Below are 15,727 nucleotides of genomic sequence, written 5' to 3' on the forward strand. Positions count from 1 at the left end.
ACTAAGTGATTAAGTGATTAAGTAGGATGGGAGTTTCATCTATTACTATGTTATCCACTGAAAGATCTTGTGGGTCGTAGATGAAATCTACTAGCCATCCAAACCAACACCCCCCCCCCCCACCTCCTGAGGAACCATAAGAGTAAAAAATAAGTTTGCAAATGGTATCTGTTTATCTGAATTCAAGTTCAATTTAAATCTAGTTGAAGGTTATAATGGTAATTGAATATGGATCCACTCCTAGGGGTCATTACTTGGTATAATAGTAGGACTGGCAAGTCTAAGACAAAGGTTCAAGCCTGAGGTCAGCCACTTCATGCGCAAAAAAATAAATAAATAAATAAAAGGAAAGGAAAAAAAAGTTAAGACATAAAACTATAGAATAGCTGGGGCCAACATTGTGTAATTGTCTGATTCAATCCAATTATAGATATTCATAATTTATATTGTATCAATGTATGACTATCAGTAAACTTGGGTTTGAATGGTATTTTCATTATAGGCATAGCTTCCAGTTTCATACAAGTTAGATTCAATTCATTTTGTTCAAGATATGATATGAAAATAATTTTTTATTCATTTCATTAATTATATACAATATCCTCACGAATTTAATTTATTAATACCATTCAATATCCGAATTCAATCGAAATATAAAGGATATGATTCAATATGAATCCAAATACTAATGAATCAATTTTGGATTTCGGTACATCTAAAATCCCATCTATCCGTTTGCAACCCTAAATAAAAGATAGGGTTTTATTATACTAACATATAATTATTTGATCAGCTTGCAGCCATGAGTTCCACTGTAAAATCTATTGCTACGAATTGTAGGACCATTTCCAAGTTACAGACCATCTAGAACTAAAAGGGTGTCCAAAAGCTGGACAACTAATTGAACAGCCAGCACATGGACCTATTCACACAAGTCATCTGAGAAAAGAATAAGCTTTTGCTTTTGAACGTCTGGCTATGGGAAACAAAAATGAGCCAGAAAGTGTTGTGCGCGTTTGATAAGAACTATTTTTTAAAGTTGGGGCTTTGCGCTTTTGGGTTAGTACAATTCCTGAAGTTTATCCAAACACAACCTAAATTACTGCAATACCATGCTTCTGGCCTTGAACTTGCCTGATAAATAAAAATACAAGAGAATAAATGAATTATCGAGTGATGACTTACAAATTAGCAGTTATAGCTCGTTTTTCTTCAATATTAGATTCGGCTACATACAAAGCATCCATAACCTTATCAGATGAAAGATGGTGATATGGACCATACAATTTGGAAGAAATTTTGGAATTAGACTTCTGAGTTCCAGTTCCTCTACCCAAACTATGAAATTCTTGATTGTCCACTTCCTCCCTTGATTCCACTACTTCAGACTTCAGACTAACACCAACCTCTTGGGCCTGATCTGCAAATAATACTTGAGAAATGGAAGATCTACAAATCTCTTTATAAACCTCATAAGTGGCAGCACCAGTCTTCCCACCTTCCAATAGCTTAGAGAGAGGGTGCAAAATCGAGATTGGATCATTATTTCTTTCCAACGTTTCCTTCAAGACAAGGAAATCAGACACAAATTCTTCTTTGTTAAACTGAATAAATGCGGCAGTTTTGTCCAAGTAGTAGATGGAGGTGACAGAACCTGGACCAAATACTTTAGTGACACACTCTCTTAACTCTCCTGGCTTGAGCTTGGAAGGGAATCCCCAGATTAAGACAATATTTGAAAAGACAATCTTCGGGTATCGTCGTATGTAGTTATGAGAAACAAAAGATTGTGAGGAAATGTCTCTACTGCTCAGATTGATGACATCTCCATTGTTCCAGCTGAGGTATAGAAGGTTTATATGCTTCTGGAGCTTCTCACTGTTAACCAATTCTGTGGGCAGGGAAAGGACCTGGAAGTTAATATCTAGATGTCTGCAAACCTGGGCAAAGACGCACCCAGTCATAAAAGCATCATAGCCAGCTTCATGCTTGGCACCAGAATTCCAGTTGGAGGACCTGCAGAAGGATACACTCTACAAATGACTTTCATCATTACGTAATCCTGTGATGCTTGTGGTAATACATTAATACTACTTTGAATTCATTACCGTCTCTGCTTTGAAAGTCGGTGTTTAAACCTCCAATAGTAGCAACAAATCCACTACAGATCAAATGAAACAATAAAATAAAGACTGCTAAGGAAATTGAGCAATAAATCATGTAGTCATAGTCTGCCATTAATGAGAATAATTATAAACTAATGTCTAGTGGGAAGTTTATACAAGATTGTAAAGATCCTCCCGATAATAAGGTTGAGGAAAATTCTACTTCTACCATCATTGGTCTCTCAAAACCAAGGTGCGTTTACAAGTTGAAAACAAATTGTGGACCAAATTTTTATTACAAACTTGATCAAAATTTTGATTACAAATGAGTTGTGGAAGAAAAAACGAGGAAAAGGGCTTATTTACAATCCTCCCAGAACCTGACCTTGGTTCCCCTCCCCACTTCAACCTTAATTTCTTTACTGAAAAAACTGTAGCTCTTCTCAATTCCTTTCCAAACTGAGCAGTCATATGACTAGCTCTTTTCCACAGAAGAAAAAAAAAAGCCCTCATTGATCATACTTCCAAAACCACTTGCCAAGCAATGCTAAATTCAGTTCTCTTAGTCTTCTTATACTCAAACCCCCATTCTTCTTTTGTTTACACCCCTTTCCCCAATTTATCAAATGAACTTTTCTACCATCCTTTCATCCTCTCTAATAAAAACTCTTCATTCTTTTCTTGATTGCTAAAGCCATCCCTGCTGGAATTGAATAAAGTGATAATAAATAAACAGGTAAAGAAGATAGAACACTTCTTATTAAAGTGAATTTACCCCCATTCGATAGGCATCTTTCTTTCCACCCAGCCAGCCTTTTCTCTATCCTCTCCATAATAGGTTCCCAAATAGACTTAGCATTGCATTTGGCCCTCAAGGGCATTCCCAGGTACTTTGTTGGGAATTTACTAAATCCCCATAAATTTTCCGAAAGCTGCAAATCTTGCACCTCAACTATTGCAACCAGCTCACTTTTGTGGACATTATTCAGATGCAGTCCAAAACCTACTTTGAAAAGGCTTATGATTTGGTGGATTGATCTTGCCTTTTAGAGGAATTGAGAGCTTATAGATTTGGTTAAAGATGGGTGTAGATGAATCTTGACAGTGTAGCCGGCCAGAGATAAGTGGAAGAGGAGAGAAGAGAAGAGAAGAAGAGAAGAGAAGAGAAGAGAAGAGAAGAGTAGAGAAGAAGAAGAGAAGAGAAGAGAGGAGAGAAGAGAGAAGGTTTGCAATGTAACAGTACTGGCGGCGCCAGTGTTTATTTTACTATATATAGGGTGACAGAAATAATAAGGGAAAAGACCCTTGTGCCCCTGAGTACAATAACAGACATAACAGAAATAAATAAAACGAAATAAAAAACACTTTAATTAGCCAAACAGGTCCTAACATCTGCAACTAAGTTATTTTAACATTATTCCAACACTCCCCCTCAAGTTGGAGCACAGATGTCAATCATGCCCAACTTGTCACACAAATCTTTGTGCCGCACATGATGAAGACCTTTGGTGAAGATATCTGCAAGTTGCTCTTCCGAGCTGACATATGGTGTGCACACTTCTCCACTTTCAAGTTTCTCTCTGACAAAATGCTTGTCCACTTCAATGTGTTTCGTCCTATCATGCAGAACTGGATTAGCAGCAATATTGATGGCAGCTTTATTGTCACAGTAGAGTGACGTAGGATTGCTTACTGCGAAACCCAATTCACCTAACAGATTTCTTATCCACATGATTTCCACAACCCCATAAGCCATCGCTCTATACTCTACTTCAGCACTGGATCTAGCCACCACACTTTGTTTTTTGCTTCTCCATGTGACAAGGTTTCCTCCTACAAAGGCACAATAACCACTGGTAGACTTTCGGTCATTGACTGCTCCTGCCCAATCTGCATCAGTATATACTTCCACTTTTAAGTGGCTGTGTTTCTGGAATAACAAACCAGCTCCAGGACACTTCTTGAGATATCTCAAGATCCTCTCTGCAGCCTCAAAGTGAGTTGTTCTCGGGCTGTGCATGAATTGACTAAGGACACCCAGTGCATAGGCAATATCAGGCCTGGTCATAGACAAATACAGAAGTCTCCCCATGAGTCTCTGGAACATCTTTACATCTTTCAAAAACTCTCCCTGACTGTCTCCTAGATGGTGATTAGGTTCAATAGGTGAATCAGATGGTTTTACCCCCAACTTGCCTGTATCTTCTAGTAGATCTAGTACATACTTCCGTTGGGAAATAAAAATGCCCTTGTAAGAGTGGGCAACTTCAATTCCAAGAAAGTATCGTAAGGGGCCTAGATCCTTCACCTCAAATTTAGTGGCTAAGAATTTTTTTAGTCTCTGGATTTCAGTCTCCCAATCTCCTGTGATCACTATGTCATCCACATACACAATAAAATCTGCAATTTTACCTTCACCTCTTTTTACAAACAGGGTATGATCTGACCGGCATTGTTTGAATCCCATCTGTTGGACTGCTAAATGGAACTTACTAAACCAAGCCCGAGGTGATTGTTTCAACCCATATAGGGACCTTTTTAACCTGCACACCTTTTGTTCACTGCCTTTGGCACAGAACCCTGGGGGTTGGGTCATGTACACCTCCTCTTCCAAGTCACCATTCAAGAAGGCATTCTTGATGTCCAATTGGTGAAGATCCCAATCAAGATTTGCTGCCAAGGAAAGGAGAATCCGGATAGAGTTCATCTTCGCTACTGGAGCAAAAGTCTCTGCATAGTCCACTCCATATACCTGTGTGAAGCCTCTTGCTACCAGTCTAGCCTTGTACCTTTCAACAGTTCCATCAGCTTTGTGTTTCACTATGAACACCCACTTGCACCCCACAGGTTCCTTCCCCTCAGGAAGATCTACCAACTCGTGGCAGCATTGAAACCAAGAGCCAAGACATCACCATATTGTTCTCTTGGTTCCACCTATCATGCTCAGCACTTCCATACTTCAGTTCCTTTACTCTCCCATTGATGTATCCTATTCGCCCCGTAGCAGTGATGTAGAGTTTTATCCCCCTAGACCACTCAAGGTAATTCAGACCATCAAAGGGAATGACAGCCATGGGAAAGCTCATATCCATTCCCCCACTCACTCCATTGTGGCTCCCTGAGATCTCTGAAGTAGCAGAATTCTCAGTCGACATGGTCAAGCAGTTAATCAGTCCCAAACACCGGACTTAGGACCCCTCCTTACTCCACAAAACAATGCTCCACTCAGTTCACGCCCACACACTCGGGTTTACCAACCAGATTGAGCACAAACAGTACCAAATTCCGGACAAAAACTGGGGTAATATTCGGCAGATTTCAGACCTGTATAGTTTTATCAGTCCCCACCTACCAGAATTCCAAAATCTAACAGCCACTAATCAATCTCACTTATAGTCAACTCAAACCATTGAGAAGACAGGTCAGCATTGACCTACAGTTATCTTAACACATGAACAGGATCACACGATCCAAGAAAACTAGGGTTACATAGGTTCGACAGCATTCAACCGCCCCAGATTCATAGGGTTTTCACTCGGCACATGACCAAGGAGAGTAAAGAAGAGAAGAAATAGGGAGAACTGTACCAGTTGTAGCTATTCTGTAGTCCAGAATCAGATTTCTTTTCTGCTAGTCTGTTTGATATGTTCTTTGGGTTGATCGATCTTCTCTTGACAGTAGGGTTGATCGATCTGCTCTCTTTTAATCAGCATTCCCGCTCTGATACCATCTTGACAGTGTAGCCAGCCAGAGATAAGCGGAAGAGGAGAGAAGAGAAGAGAAGAAGAAGAGGAGAGAGGAGAGAAGAGAGAAGGTTTGCAATGTAACAGTATTGGCGGTGCCAGTGTTTATTTTTCTATATATAGGGCGACAGAAATAACAAGGGAAAAGACCCTTGTGCCCCTGAGTACAATAACAAACATAACAAAAATAAAAAAACGAAATAAAAAAACACTTTAATTAGCCAAACAGGCCCTAACATCTGCAACTAAGTTATTTTAACATTATTCCAACAATGAATAAAGAGGTGCACTTGTTACTAAACAATTTTGATTAATGGGGTTGCAAGAAATTTTTTCCAAATAAAAGGGGATTGAGACAAAGAAACCCACTTTCTCCATTTTTGTTCACCTTGGTGGCTGACATTTTGAGTAGGTCTATAACAAAAGCTTATCTTTATAGGGAGAATAGATGTTAGAGAGTGGGGAAGTAGGAGATTTTACACACCTTCAATTTGTAGATAGCTTAATCCTTTTTTCCAAACAAAGGAATGAAAACTATCTTAGGAGCTTGAAGGAATTAATCTCTCTATTTGAAAAGATCTCTAACTTGAGAGTGAACCTAAGGAAAAGTAGAATGGAAGGAACTAATATGCAAGATGATGAATTGACACATTGTGCAAACGTATTGGGTTGTGAAGTTAAATCCTGGACAGTGCAGTACCTTGGGCTTCCCCTAGGTGACAACCCAAGGACAGAAGGGTTTTGGAAACCAATTTTGGAAAAGTTTGCAAAAAAGTTGCCTTTATAGAAAAAGAACTATGTTTCACTTGGAGGAAGGATAACTTTGATTAAATCCACAATGGCCAACTTACCCATTTACTTCCTTTCCACTTTTCAAATCCTAGTTAGGGTGGCAAAAAAGTTAGAAAAAATACATGAGGGATGTTATATATGGGAATCAGGGGATGAAAGGAAAGACCACCTAGTCAAGTGGGAAGTAGTGTGTAGGGCCAAGGAGCAATGTGGGTTGGGGATAGGAAATTTGCTACAGAGGGATACTGCTTTGCTTGGAAAATGGTTGTGGTGTTTGCCACTAGAAAGGAATAGGCTCTAGCATAAGGTTATTATGAGTATTAAAAGGGTTTCAGACGATGGCTGGGATGATAAAGTGGATCCTACTTTGTCAGCAACAGCAAGTTCTCCTTGGAAATCCATCTACAAGGTTCTTCCTTCATTCCCATGTTTTATCAGGTATGACATGGGTGATGGGTATAAGGTTCTTTTCTTTGAAGACATCTGGTCGGATAATTCTACTCTCAATGAACAATTTTCTTTGTTGTATTCTTTGTCAAACTATAAGATGAAACTCATCTGGGTTGGTCACCTCCTCATCTGGGTTGGATACTTGGATTGGGACTTTGAGTTTAGAAGGAATCTTAGAGAAAATGAAATGCAACTCCTTAATTGTCCTTTTCACCAAACTTGAGTCTATGTTCCTGGATAGACAGGTTGATGATATCATGATAGTAGGATTTGGTTTGGCAGCTCCCACAGGTTTGTGTTCTTGAGCTTCTTTTTTCAGCTTTCAAGTTCAATCAAAAAGTTAGGAGACGAACTTCCTACTGAAAGAAATTTGGAGTAGACCTGTCTCTCCTAAGATTCAAGCCTTTTATTGGGAAATGGTTGAGTAAGATAAATACATGTGATTTGCTGAAAAAAAAAAAGCCTTTTTTATACCTTTCTCCTCATATATGTTCTCCTTAAAAAGCAAGTGGTGGGACTATTCCCCATTTACTAATCTACAGTACCTCTGTAAATTGTGTTTGGATGTAGCAGGGTTATTTAGCCCAAATTTTCTGAAACAGTCTAAAAAAAGAGGCAGAGTTTTGTAGAAGGCAGCAAGGGCATTAGTTCTATGGGAAATATGGGAAGAAAAGAATTAAAGAATTTTGAAAGAAAAAAGCAATACTATAGGAGAAATAGTGGAGAATATAAAGATAAGTTGCAAACTGAGTGAAAAGCTATCAAAGCTTTGTTTGGGGAATAGTGGCTACATCTTCTAAGGTGAAGGACAAGGTTGCGATGGAATGGAAACCACTAACAAATCCAGGAAGGAAGCTAAACTTTGATGGCAGCTCATTAGGCAATCCAGGACCAACAGGAATTGAAGGTGTAATTAGAGATCCAACAAAAGCTATCAAAGCTTTGTTTTCATGCCCCATTGGCACAGGTGTTCTGTTAATGGCACTACTGCAAGGATTACGCTTAGCTAAGAAAATTGGAATCAAAAACTTGGGAGGTGGAGGGGGATGCTAATGAGGTTGTTTCTTGGTTGAGCAGCAGTATTCCAGGAGCCTAGGCTTGTAGGCAGACATTAAGGGAAATTCATCTTTAGCCAAGGAAGTGGGAGCTACTTTCAACTAGGTTAGAAGAAGAGCAAATGGAGGGCAGATTATTTGTCTAAACAGAATGGTTCATAGGGAACAATTGCTTTTGGCTGAATTGTAATTGGGCTGTTTGGGAATCATTCTGGGTGAATAGATTCTTGTACAGTTCATTGTAATTTCTTTAATAATGAACTTGATGTACAAGTAAAGCTGCTTTTCAACCTCTTCTCTAGGTTGGATCTAGAGTAATGTTTTACATTTGATACACCCAATGCAAGAATAATTTTCACTCTACCAAGAGCATAAAAGTAAGATTAGAAAGACTAAATTCAAAGCAAGTGAGGTGCTATTTGTGCAAGAAAAGGAAGTGTAATGCAAAATTGTAATTGATGCTTCCAATTAGATATTGCAGTGTTGAAATCCTAATAGAGAGAGATGGAGGGCAAACCTCATTTCGTCCACTTGAACCTCAACTTTCACAAAGGGGTGAGAAGCCAAAGCAGAACTTCTGGAAGCAAAAGCAATCTGTGGACATAAAAGGGAAAAGGCTGAAGATAATGATGTGCTTTTCTTCTTCATTAGATGCTGAATTACACTTTCAACATTCAAGAGGTGCTTTGTGTCAATGATGTATGGGAAGTTCTCATGAACAGAGGATACAAACTCTTCAACAGTTGCAGGAAGTGGACCAAAAAATTTGTTGTATATATGTGCAATATCTGCATCCAATAAATGAAACCTCTGAGGACATTCTAATAAGATATGAGCAACACAAATAAGTAAATACATAGGATTTGACAAGAACATATACCTAAGAAACAATTGTGACCAACAAGCAGCTTCTTCTCTGAGGAAAGGAGATCGATAACTTGGCGAAAGCCTAATGCATTTTTAACCTTTCTCTCTTTTTGCTCAAAAAACTCGTCTTTTAAATGTTTCTGCAGACAGGATCAACAAGATACACAGAAAGCCACTGCTTCAATAAATTGCTGGAAGTTTTGCTCTCAGAAAGTAGTGGTTTTTGTTTCTAATTTTGATTGCAATGCCATTCACTCATTAGAAACCCCATTCTCTCACACAATGAGCAAAAAATATATGCTTCTCACTATACAGATTAATATTTTATTTCACCTTTTTTGCTCTGTTTTTCTTACATTTCTTTCTCTATGTTTTTTTTTTTTTTATTTTCCCAAATGTCTGTCACCCTTATTCCATAATTTCCATTTTCTCTTGAGAAAATTGTGAAATGTAAAACTAAACTTCAAATGGATAAAACCAACTAGACTGATGAGATACCCATAAAATATGTACTACACCGGACCAGATTGAAACACACTTTGGTCATGTTTCAAATTACAATGGCATTTCATATCACAACAGCACCTTAAAAAATAACATTTAAATAACTCTGGTGCTGGCAATTCATTACATTTTAAGCATCACTTCCTTACCAATAGCAAATCCTTATCATCCTCAGAATCTGTGTACACTACTAGTTTTTGTTCAGAGGAGTCGTCTCCATACACACGAACATAAGCAAGATCTTTGAAATGCTTTCTTATGACCTGCATATTTCAAGCCTATCACCTTAGTAACAGTCAACATCACAACTTCAGCTAGTATATAAGTTTTTCAAGACAGAGAGTTTGATCCAGGAGAAGAAATATAGAAGAAATCTCCAGCAAGAACTTGCTATCCCAAACATTTTCTTGATCATTGGCCTGCAAATTGGGTCAGAAGTTGGGCAATTTATTTAAAGTGATTATGAAGCTACAGACTTTATCTTCATTTGGGCCTCTGATAGACCTACTATTGGACTTACAATGGTCCATGTTGAGGTAGCTTATGTCTCTTAAAAAGTCAAGTAATGTAAATATGTAATAGCTGTTTGTGAGCCCCATCTAGAATCACAACTTAAAACATTCAAAAGATTTGATTATTAGTGGAATACTTGGAAGTAGATTTCATTTCGGATAGTTAATTTTTACCTGTACGTTAGGTTAGGAAGGAAATGACTGTAATAGGGTAATAAAAGGGAAGAGATAATTGTTAGAAGTATAAAGCATACAAGTGTTTGTATGTTTTGAATCAGATTTGTTCCTTTTGAGTGTAGAATTTCTACTTATCCCTCCATGACCTGTTGGTCAAGCATTAAAAGATTGCATTGGAATCAGTGAATCACCTATTGCTACATTACAGTTTTTCATGCAAAATTTGGTCTAAAATGTGGAATTTGTTTGAAGTCAAGAGTCCAAGGTCAGTGGGGGAGTTTATAAAAGGTTGAAGGGTTGAATTGAAGGACCAAGCAAAAGAGGAATATATATTGGCTTGGAACATGATCCCTGCTGTTATCTATCAAAAAAAAAAAAACATGATCCCTGCTGTGGTTTTCTGGTGTTTGTGGCAGGAGAGAAATGCAAGAATGTTCAAGAAAGAACAAATACAGCTCGACTGAAACAGTTTTTCAGAAGGTGTTTTCATGGCTGGTTACACAAACGATTTTAGAACATAGATTGTAATTCCTTTTTGTATATGTTAATCTTTCTGTAAATCAGGGCTTTGGGGGGTTAGTGCTGCAAGGGTAGCTTTTTGTATAGCCTCTGAATAAATCAGGCCTCCCTCCCTCCCTGCAATTTCTTTTAAATTGCAGGTGAAAACCAGCACCATAACACCCCATTCCCCACCTAGCTACTGCATTCTGATCTTTATTTCAGATCCCTATTCACGGCCCCCATTTAATTTTCCCCCTCCATAACCAACAATTAAAAGAGCTCTGTTAAGATCATTTTGGAAGAAAGAGATCCCTGCTATTAAAAGATACTAATAGCAGAGAAGAATACAATACAGCAAATAAACAAGCATCAAGTACTTTTTGCCCTCATTTTATCACGATCACCATCTCAACATTCCATGATCAGCCCTTGAACAAACATCAATTTTGTTCATTTTCCTCTAATTGATCTGGTACATCTCCAACCATTTACAAACCTATCCCATTCATTCCCTTGCCACAATCCAAGCTTCCACCTCCTTAACCATAGCAGCATCATGGCATCATGACCAAGTGACCTATCATTAACTTTCTATTGTGCTTTTATTTTCAAGTTTTTCAATGAAGCCATCCCTTTGATAATTAGACTGCAGAAACCGCAACGCCTGTCCAGTAATAAATATTCAAGTATCTATGTATCATATATGTATACCGGCACAAGTATTCAAGACTAGAGGTAGTGTCTGTGGTAGGTGGATGGGGATTTGAAGTTAGCATTTCTGTTGGAGGGGGTTTTTTAGATAAATAAAAATAATAATAAAAAAAAAATACAAGCACTTGCCTGTCTTTGCTTTTGTGATGCTTTGCTAAGTAGTTGGAGTGATTAGTTTATATGGAGGTGCTGCCTTAGCAGTTAGCACCTGTGTGTCAGTTGTAATCAGACTTTTTTTTATTCTTTTTTACTATCAAAACAATATGCCAGCACAATTCAATATCTATTTGGCAACTTGACCTAGTCCATTAATATTCATAGAATATTTCTTAAAATAATTCAACATGAACAGAGAAGAAAACTTGTGAATATCTAAATGTATCTAGCTGGCAAATTGAGTTTGTTTTCAAAGGCTATTGATTGAAGTCAGGAACACTTAGGCTTTTGACTTCAACATATAATCAAATCATGTCAGGGTCACTTTGGCAACTTTACTTAGTCCATTAATATTCATAGAATAACTCTTGAAATAATTCCAGATGAACAAATAAGAAAACTTGTAAATTTCTAAAAGTATCTAGCTGGAAAATTGAGTTTGTTGAAAGGCTATTGACCGAAGTCAGGTCACTTGGGCCTTTGACTTCAACATACAATCAAATCATGTAAAAGGACTTAAGAAGCATCAATAAGAAAAGCCACCATATCATTTCAACATTTCTCTGTGGCCCAATGTAAAGGTAGAGGAGTTTCAGTCTATTCGAAATTAAGAATACTGCATGAGAAATCGTTCAATTGCTTCTCTGCATTTCAATTGATATAAAACATAAGCTTAGAGCTGAATGATTACATTTTTTGTTGATAAATGAGAGTAGTTTTATTAATTCACTGAATGATTGCATTTCAGAACTGGAATTATCATAAACAAAACCTCCACCAGACTCCATCAGTCCATTGGATAAAACACACTGTTAATACCAAATTGAAATCTGAAGCAGAGACAAATGAAAGAGGAAGAAGTAGAAGAATACCAGCTGAATCAATCTCAATTGATGAGAAGTGAATCCATTCAATGTAAGAGCTGGGCGCATCTTGAAGAATACTGTCTGAAGTTGTTGTTTTGAATCCTTTATCTGCCCCTCCAGTTGAGATTGCCTAGTTGTGCTGCATAATAACCCATCACGCCATTCACTAAATCTGTTCTTCATCCGCTCAGTGAACAGAATATCTGCAGTTCTGACCAATGGTATGTCTTTGAAATCCTCCAAGTGAGATCCTGAATTAGATATCTCACCGCCATGTGCCAAATTCAAGCAACGCAATGATTCAGCTTCTTGTGCTCTGGATAAATAAGATATTCCTGGGATTACCCAAGATAGTAAATTCTTGAAAAGGTTGTGTTATATAAAGAGATAGTGAAATAAGAAGGTAAATCAAACACATATATAATCTCTTAAGTATACTTCTTTTTTGCATAATTTCCCCATCATTGTAAACCATTCTAAGGAATTAGACTGATCCACATCAAAGCATTCCACACCCATTTGAAGTGCCCAGTCAATTATGTACAATAGATAATTATTTAGGCATAGTTATATGCCCAATAGCTTCTCACCCATTCAAACATACAAGGTGAGGAAAAGGAAGAGAACAAAGACCTATTCCATGTAAATTGTATCTTGGGATCATGTAACATTCACGTATGGCAATTCAAAACCAAATAACAACCCTTTTTGATCATATAATCATCACCTTCATGGTTATCCCAAGTACTCAACCAAAGCAATAAAAGTTAATACGCTGCATGGAAAACAAAAAACTACCTTCATGTATACAGGCATTGAAATCGAATTGATGCTTAGCCAAGAAGTCAATTGAGGATGTCTGGCAGAGGAACTCATAAGCTGGACCATCAACCGTAAGCTCTTTGCGAGGAAATATATAAAAGTTATGCCTGCTAAGCAACCCCAGCATCAATATCATTATATTATACTGGAGGAATAAGACAAATGGTTCAAATGTAAATCTGTTACAGTGCTAAATGTTAAAGTGCTTGGCTTGACGCTTTCCATCAGTCTTAAGGCTTTAAGGCTTTTGGCGTATTGGTCAAGCACACAACAAAATTATTCTGTCATAATCAATTTTAGGACAGACATAAGAACGATATAATACTTCAACTAATACAAACAATAGTTTAATCCATCCAAGTTCCACCTTTTTTTTTTGTCGTTGGTTTTATTAATAAAAATGAGAAATTTTACAGGTAAGATGGTAAGAACTAGCACGAGTTAGGAAACTTTAGAATTGTCATCACACTAAAATCAAACAAGCCAACAATCTAGAGAAAGAGATGAAAGAACCTACGGATGAGCAACAAATGATTCCTTGGAAGCATCCCAACGAAAGGGGCAAACGCCGAACTGAACGACGGCAAACTTCTCGGCAGAGTCCTTCACTTTGAGGTACCGGACATCGAAGCGGTCGAATTCGAAGGAGTCCCGCCACGGCGCGCTGGTAACCCCAGTCATTTCGAGGTCGAAGGAGACAAAGTCAGCGTCTCGGACATGGCGACGGAGATCTTCGAGTGCGGACTCGAAGTTGGTTTTCGTGACTTTCTTCACAGAGAAGGTCGATGGTGTTGCAGAGGAAAATGGCCGAGTGAGGAGATAAGTGGAGCGGACTAGGGTTAGGGCTTCTGAAAATGCCCTAACCAGCGTTGGCTTCTTCATTCTCTGCTGCTCATCTCCTCTTCATTCTCTCTCTCTCTCTCTCTCGTGAGAGATCAAAGTGAAGGGAACAGGGTAGCAACTCTTGCAGACTCCCGCTTGTTCGACGAGAGAGGTGACTAGGGATCTTTCTAATGTACGCGCCCGGCGTGATTCGCGATTTTGGTTTTAGTTCCAGCAACTGGAGTCGGGACCGGACCGGTTCGTGATAAACCAGTTAAAAATGGAGTCGACTAACTGTTTGGTTGGTAAGGGATTCGCCTCTCGGACGAGTCACTTTTGCTACGACAGTGTGGTAGCGCCGAGCTAAAACAAACAATCAACGCTTTTGATTTTCCTTTTTTTTTCTTTTGGGTAAATTACAAAGACCCCCTCGTACTATGGGGTTTGTGATAAAGATCCCCTGTACTTTGTTCTGCGACAAAGATCCCCTTTAGTATGACCGTGAGACAAACTTCTGTTAGATTTTCTTGAAATCCGCCGTTACAGTATTTTTTTAATCTCCATATTACCTTTATAATAACTATTAATTAGGAGAAAAACACTATTTATCTTCCCGGACCTCATAATACACGAACAGAAACGGTGGTAACTGTTGCAGCGGCGACGACTTCCGTTGAAGTCCTCCTTCTCTCTTTCTCTCTCCCCCGATCTCTCTTCTTCCTCTTCCCCTTTCTTCTTTCTAATTTCCTCTGTTTTCCGTTCCCTACAGATGGAGAATAGACACTAGAAGGATGGAGAACACGGTAATTTGGTGTTTGCTTACATCATTCCTCCATTTCTCTCTTTTATCTCCCTCTCTCATCTTTACTAAAAATACAACTACTGCTCCTCACTTTCTCTCTTCTCTTTTTCTTTCTCACCGCATTGGCTTGTTTTCTAATTAAAAGAGCTAAAAAAAGTAAGCCTTTCTCTGAAAATTGGTGTTGTAAACATCTACCATGAACAGCGGTTTGAACAGGGAGATTCCAGATACTTTGGTTGTGATGATTGCAGAGAAGCAGATAATGAGAGTTGGGGGAAGGCAAGGGATACCAAGAAGAGATAGGAGAGAGAAGGAGATTGGGCCCTTCAAAGCCTGCAACAGAAATGAGTGGCGCTGCACCCAGAATAATGTTTTTCCTGATCTGCTTGTTTTTACACTTTTATGGCTCTTCTTCTCTCTATATTAAGTAATAAATCCATGGATCTCTACTTCTCTGCTCAAGACTCTTTGGCTTTTTAACTCTTTCGTTTTAATGGTTCTTCTGAGTTGGAATTCTTTTGTCCCCAAGACCCATTGATGCATCAAGCTTAACATTTTGTTGGTTGTCTGAGAGAGAAAGATGATCATATGTAGTTTTGAGTTCCGAGGGCATAATCCATTTTCTATTTAATCAAGCAAGTATGGCAACAGGCAAGTAAGTAAAATGGCATAATCCATTTTCGATTTCTAGTTAGATTTCACGCTTCTCTTTCTCCTTCATCCATCGTCCAACAACCAAGTATCGCAACAGGAGAAGACGTGGTGGTATCTCCACTTGTTCAGGCATTGCTTGACAAGTTGTGCTCCAATTTGTTGGTTGACTTTGGGTTGAATTGGGACGT

General features: G+C 38.4%; 1 protein-coding gene and 1 long non-coding RNA gene across 3 annotated transcripts; one reads left to right on the forward strand and one right to left on the reverse strand.

Moving 5' to 3' along the window:
• Positions 1-1,099: 1,099 nt before the first annotated feature.
• On the reverse strand, positions 1,100-14,443 carry AHG2 (Polynucleotidyl transferase, ribonuclease H-like superfamily protein). Of its 2 annotated transcripts, none has more exons than XM_088976629.1 (7): positions 13,779-14,443; positions 13,238-13,368; positions 12,446-12,774; positions 9,666-9,779; positions 9,026-9,152; positions 8,663-8,933; positions 1,100-2,016 (listed from the first exon to the last, which is right to left on the reverse strand). In XM_088976629.1, the coding sequence occupies exons 1-7, from the start codon at positions 14,141-14,143 to the stop codon at positions 1,182-1,184; spliced, it is 2,172 nt and encodes a 723-aa protein (XP_088832755.1). In that variant the 5' UTR covers positions 14,144-14,443; the 3' UTR covers positions 1,100-1,181. The 2 variants fall into 2 exon arrangements, with proteins under 2 accessions (XP_088832755.1, XP_088832756.1); XM_088976630.1 differs by having other exon boundaries at positions 12,446-12,690; positions 13,779-14,402.
• A 241-nt stretch (positions 14,444-14,684) lies between these two features.
• On the forward strand, positions 14,685-15,347 carry LOC148867081 (uncharacterized). Its single transcript, XR_016109617.1, has 2 exons — positions 14,685-14,886; positions 15,090-15,347. It is a non-coding gene; the product is annotated as an uncharacterized LOC148867081 (long non-coding RNA).
• The last annotated feature ends 380 nt before the right edge of the window (positions 15,348-15,727 follow it).

This window comes from Nelumbo lutea, chromosome 3 (assembly GCF_056320005.1).
Source record: "Nelumbo lutea isolate HS-2025 chromosome 3, American lotus-T2T, whole genome shotgun sequence".
NCBI lineage: Eukaryota > Viridiplantae > Streptophyta > Magnoliopsida > Proteales > Nelumbonaceae > Nelumbo > Nelumbo lutea.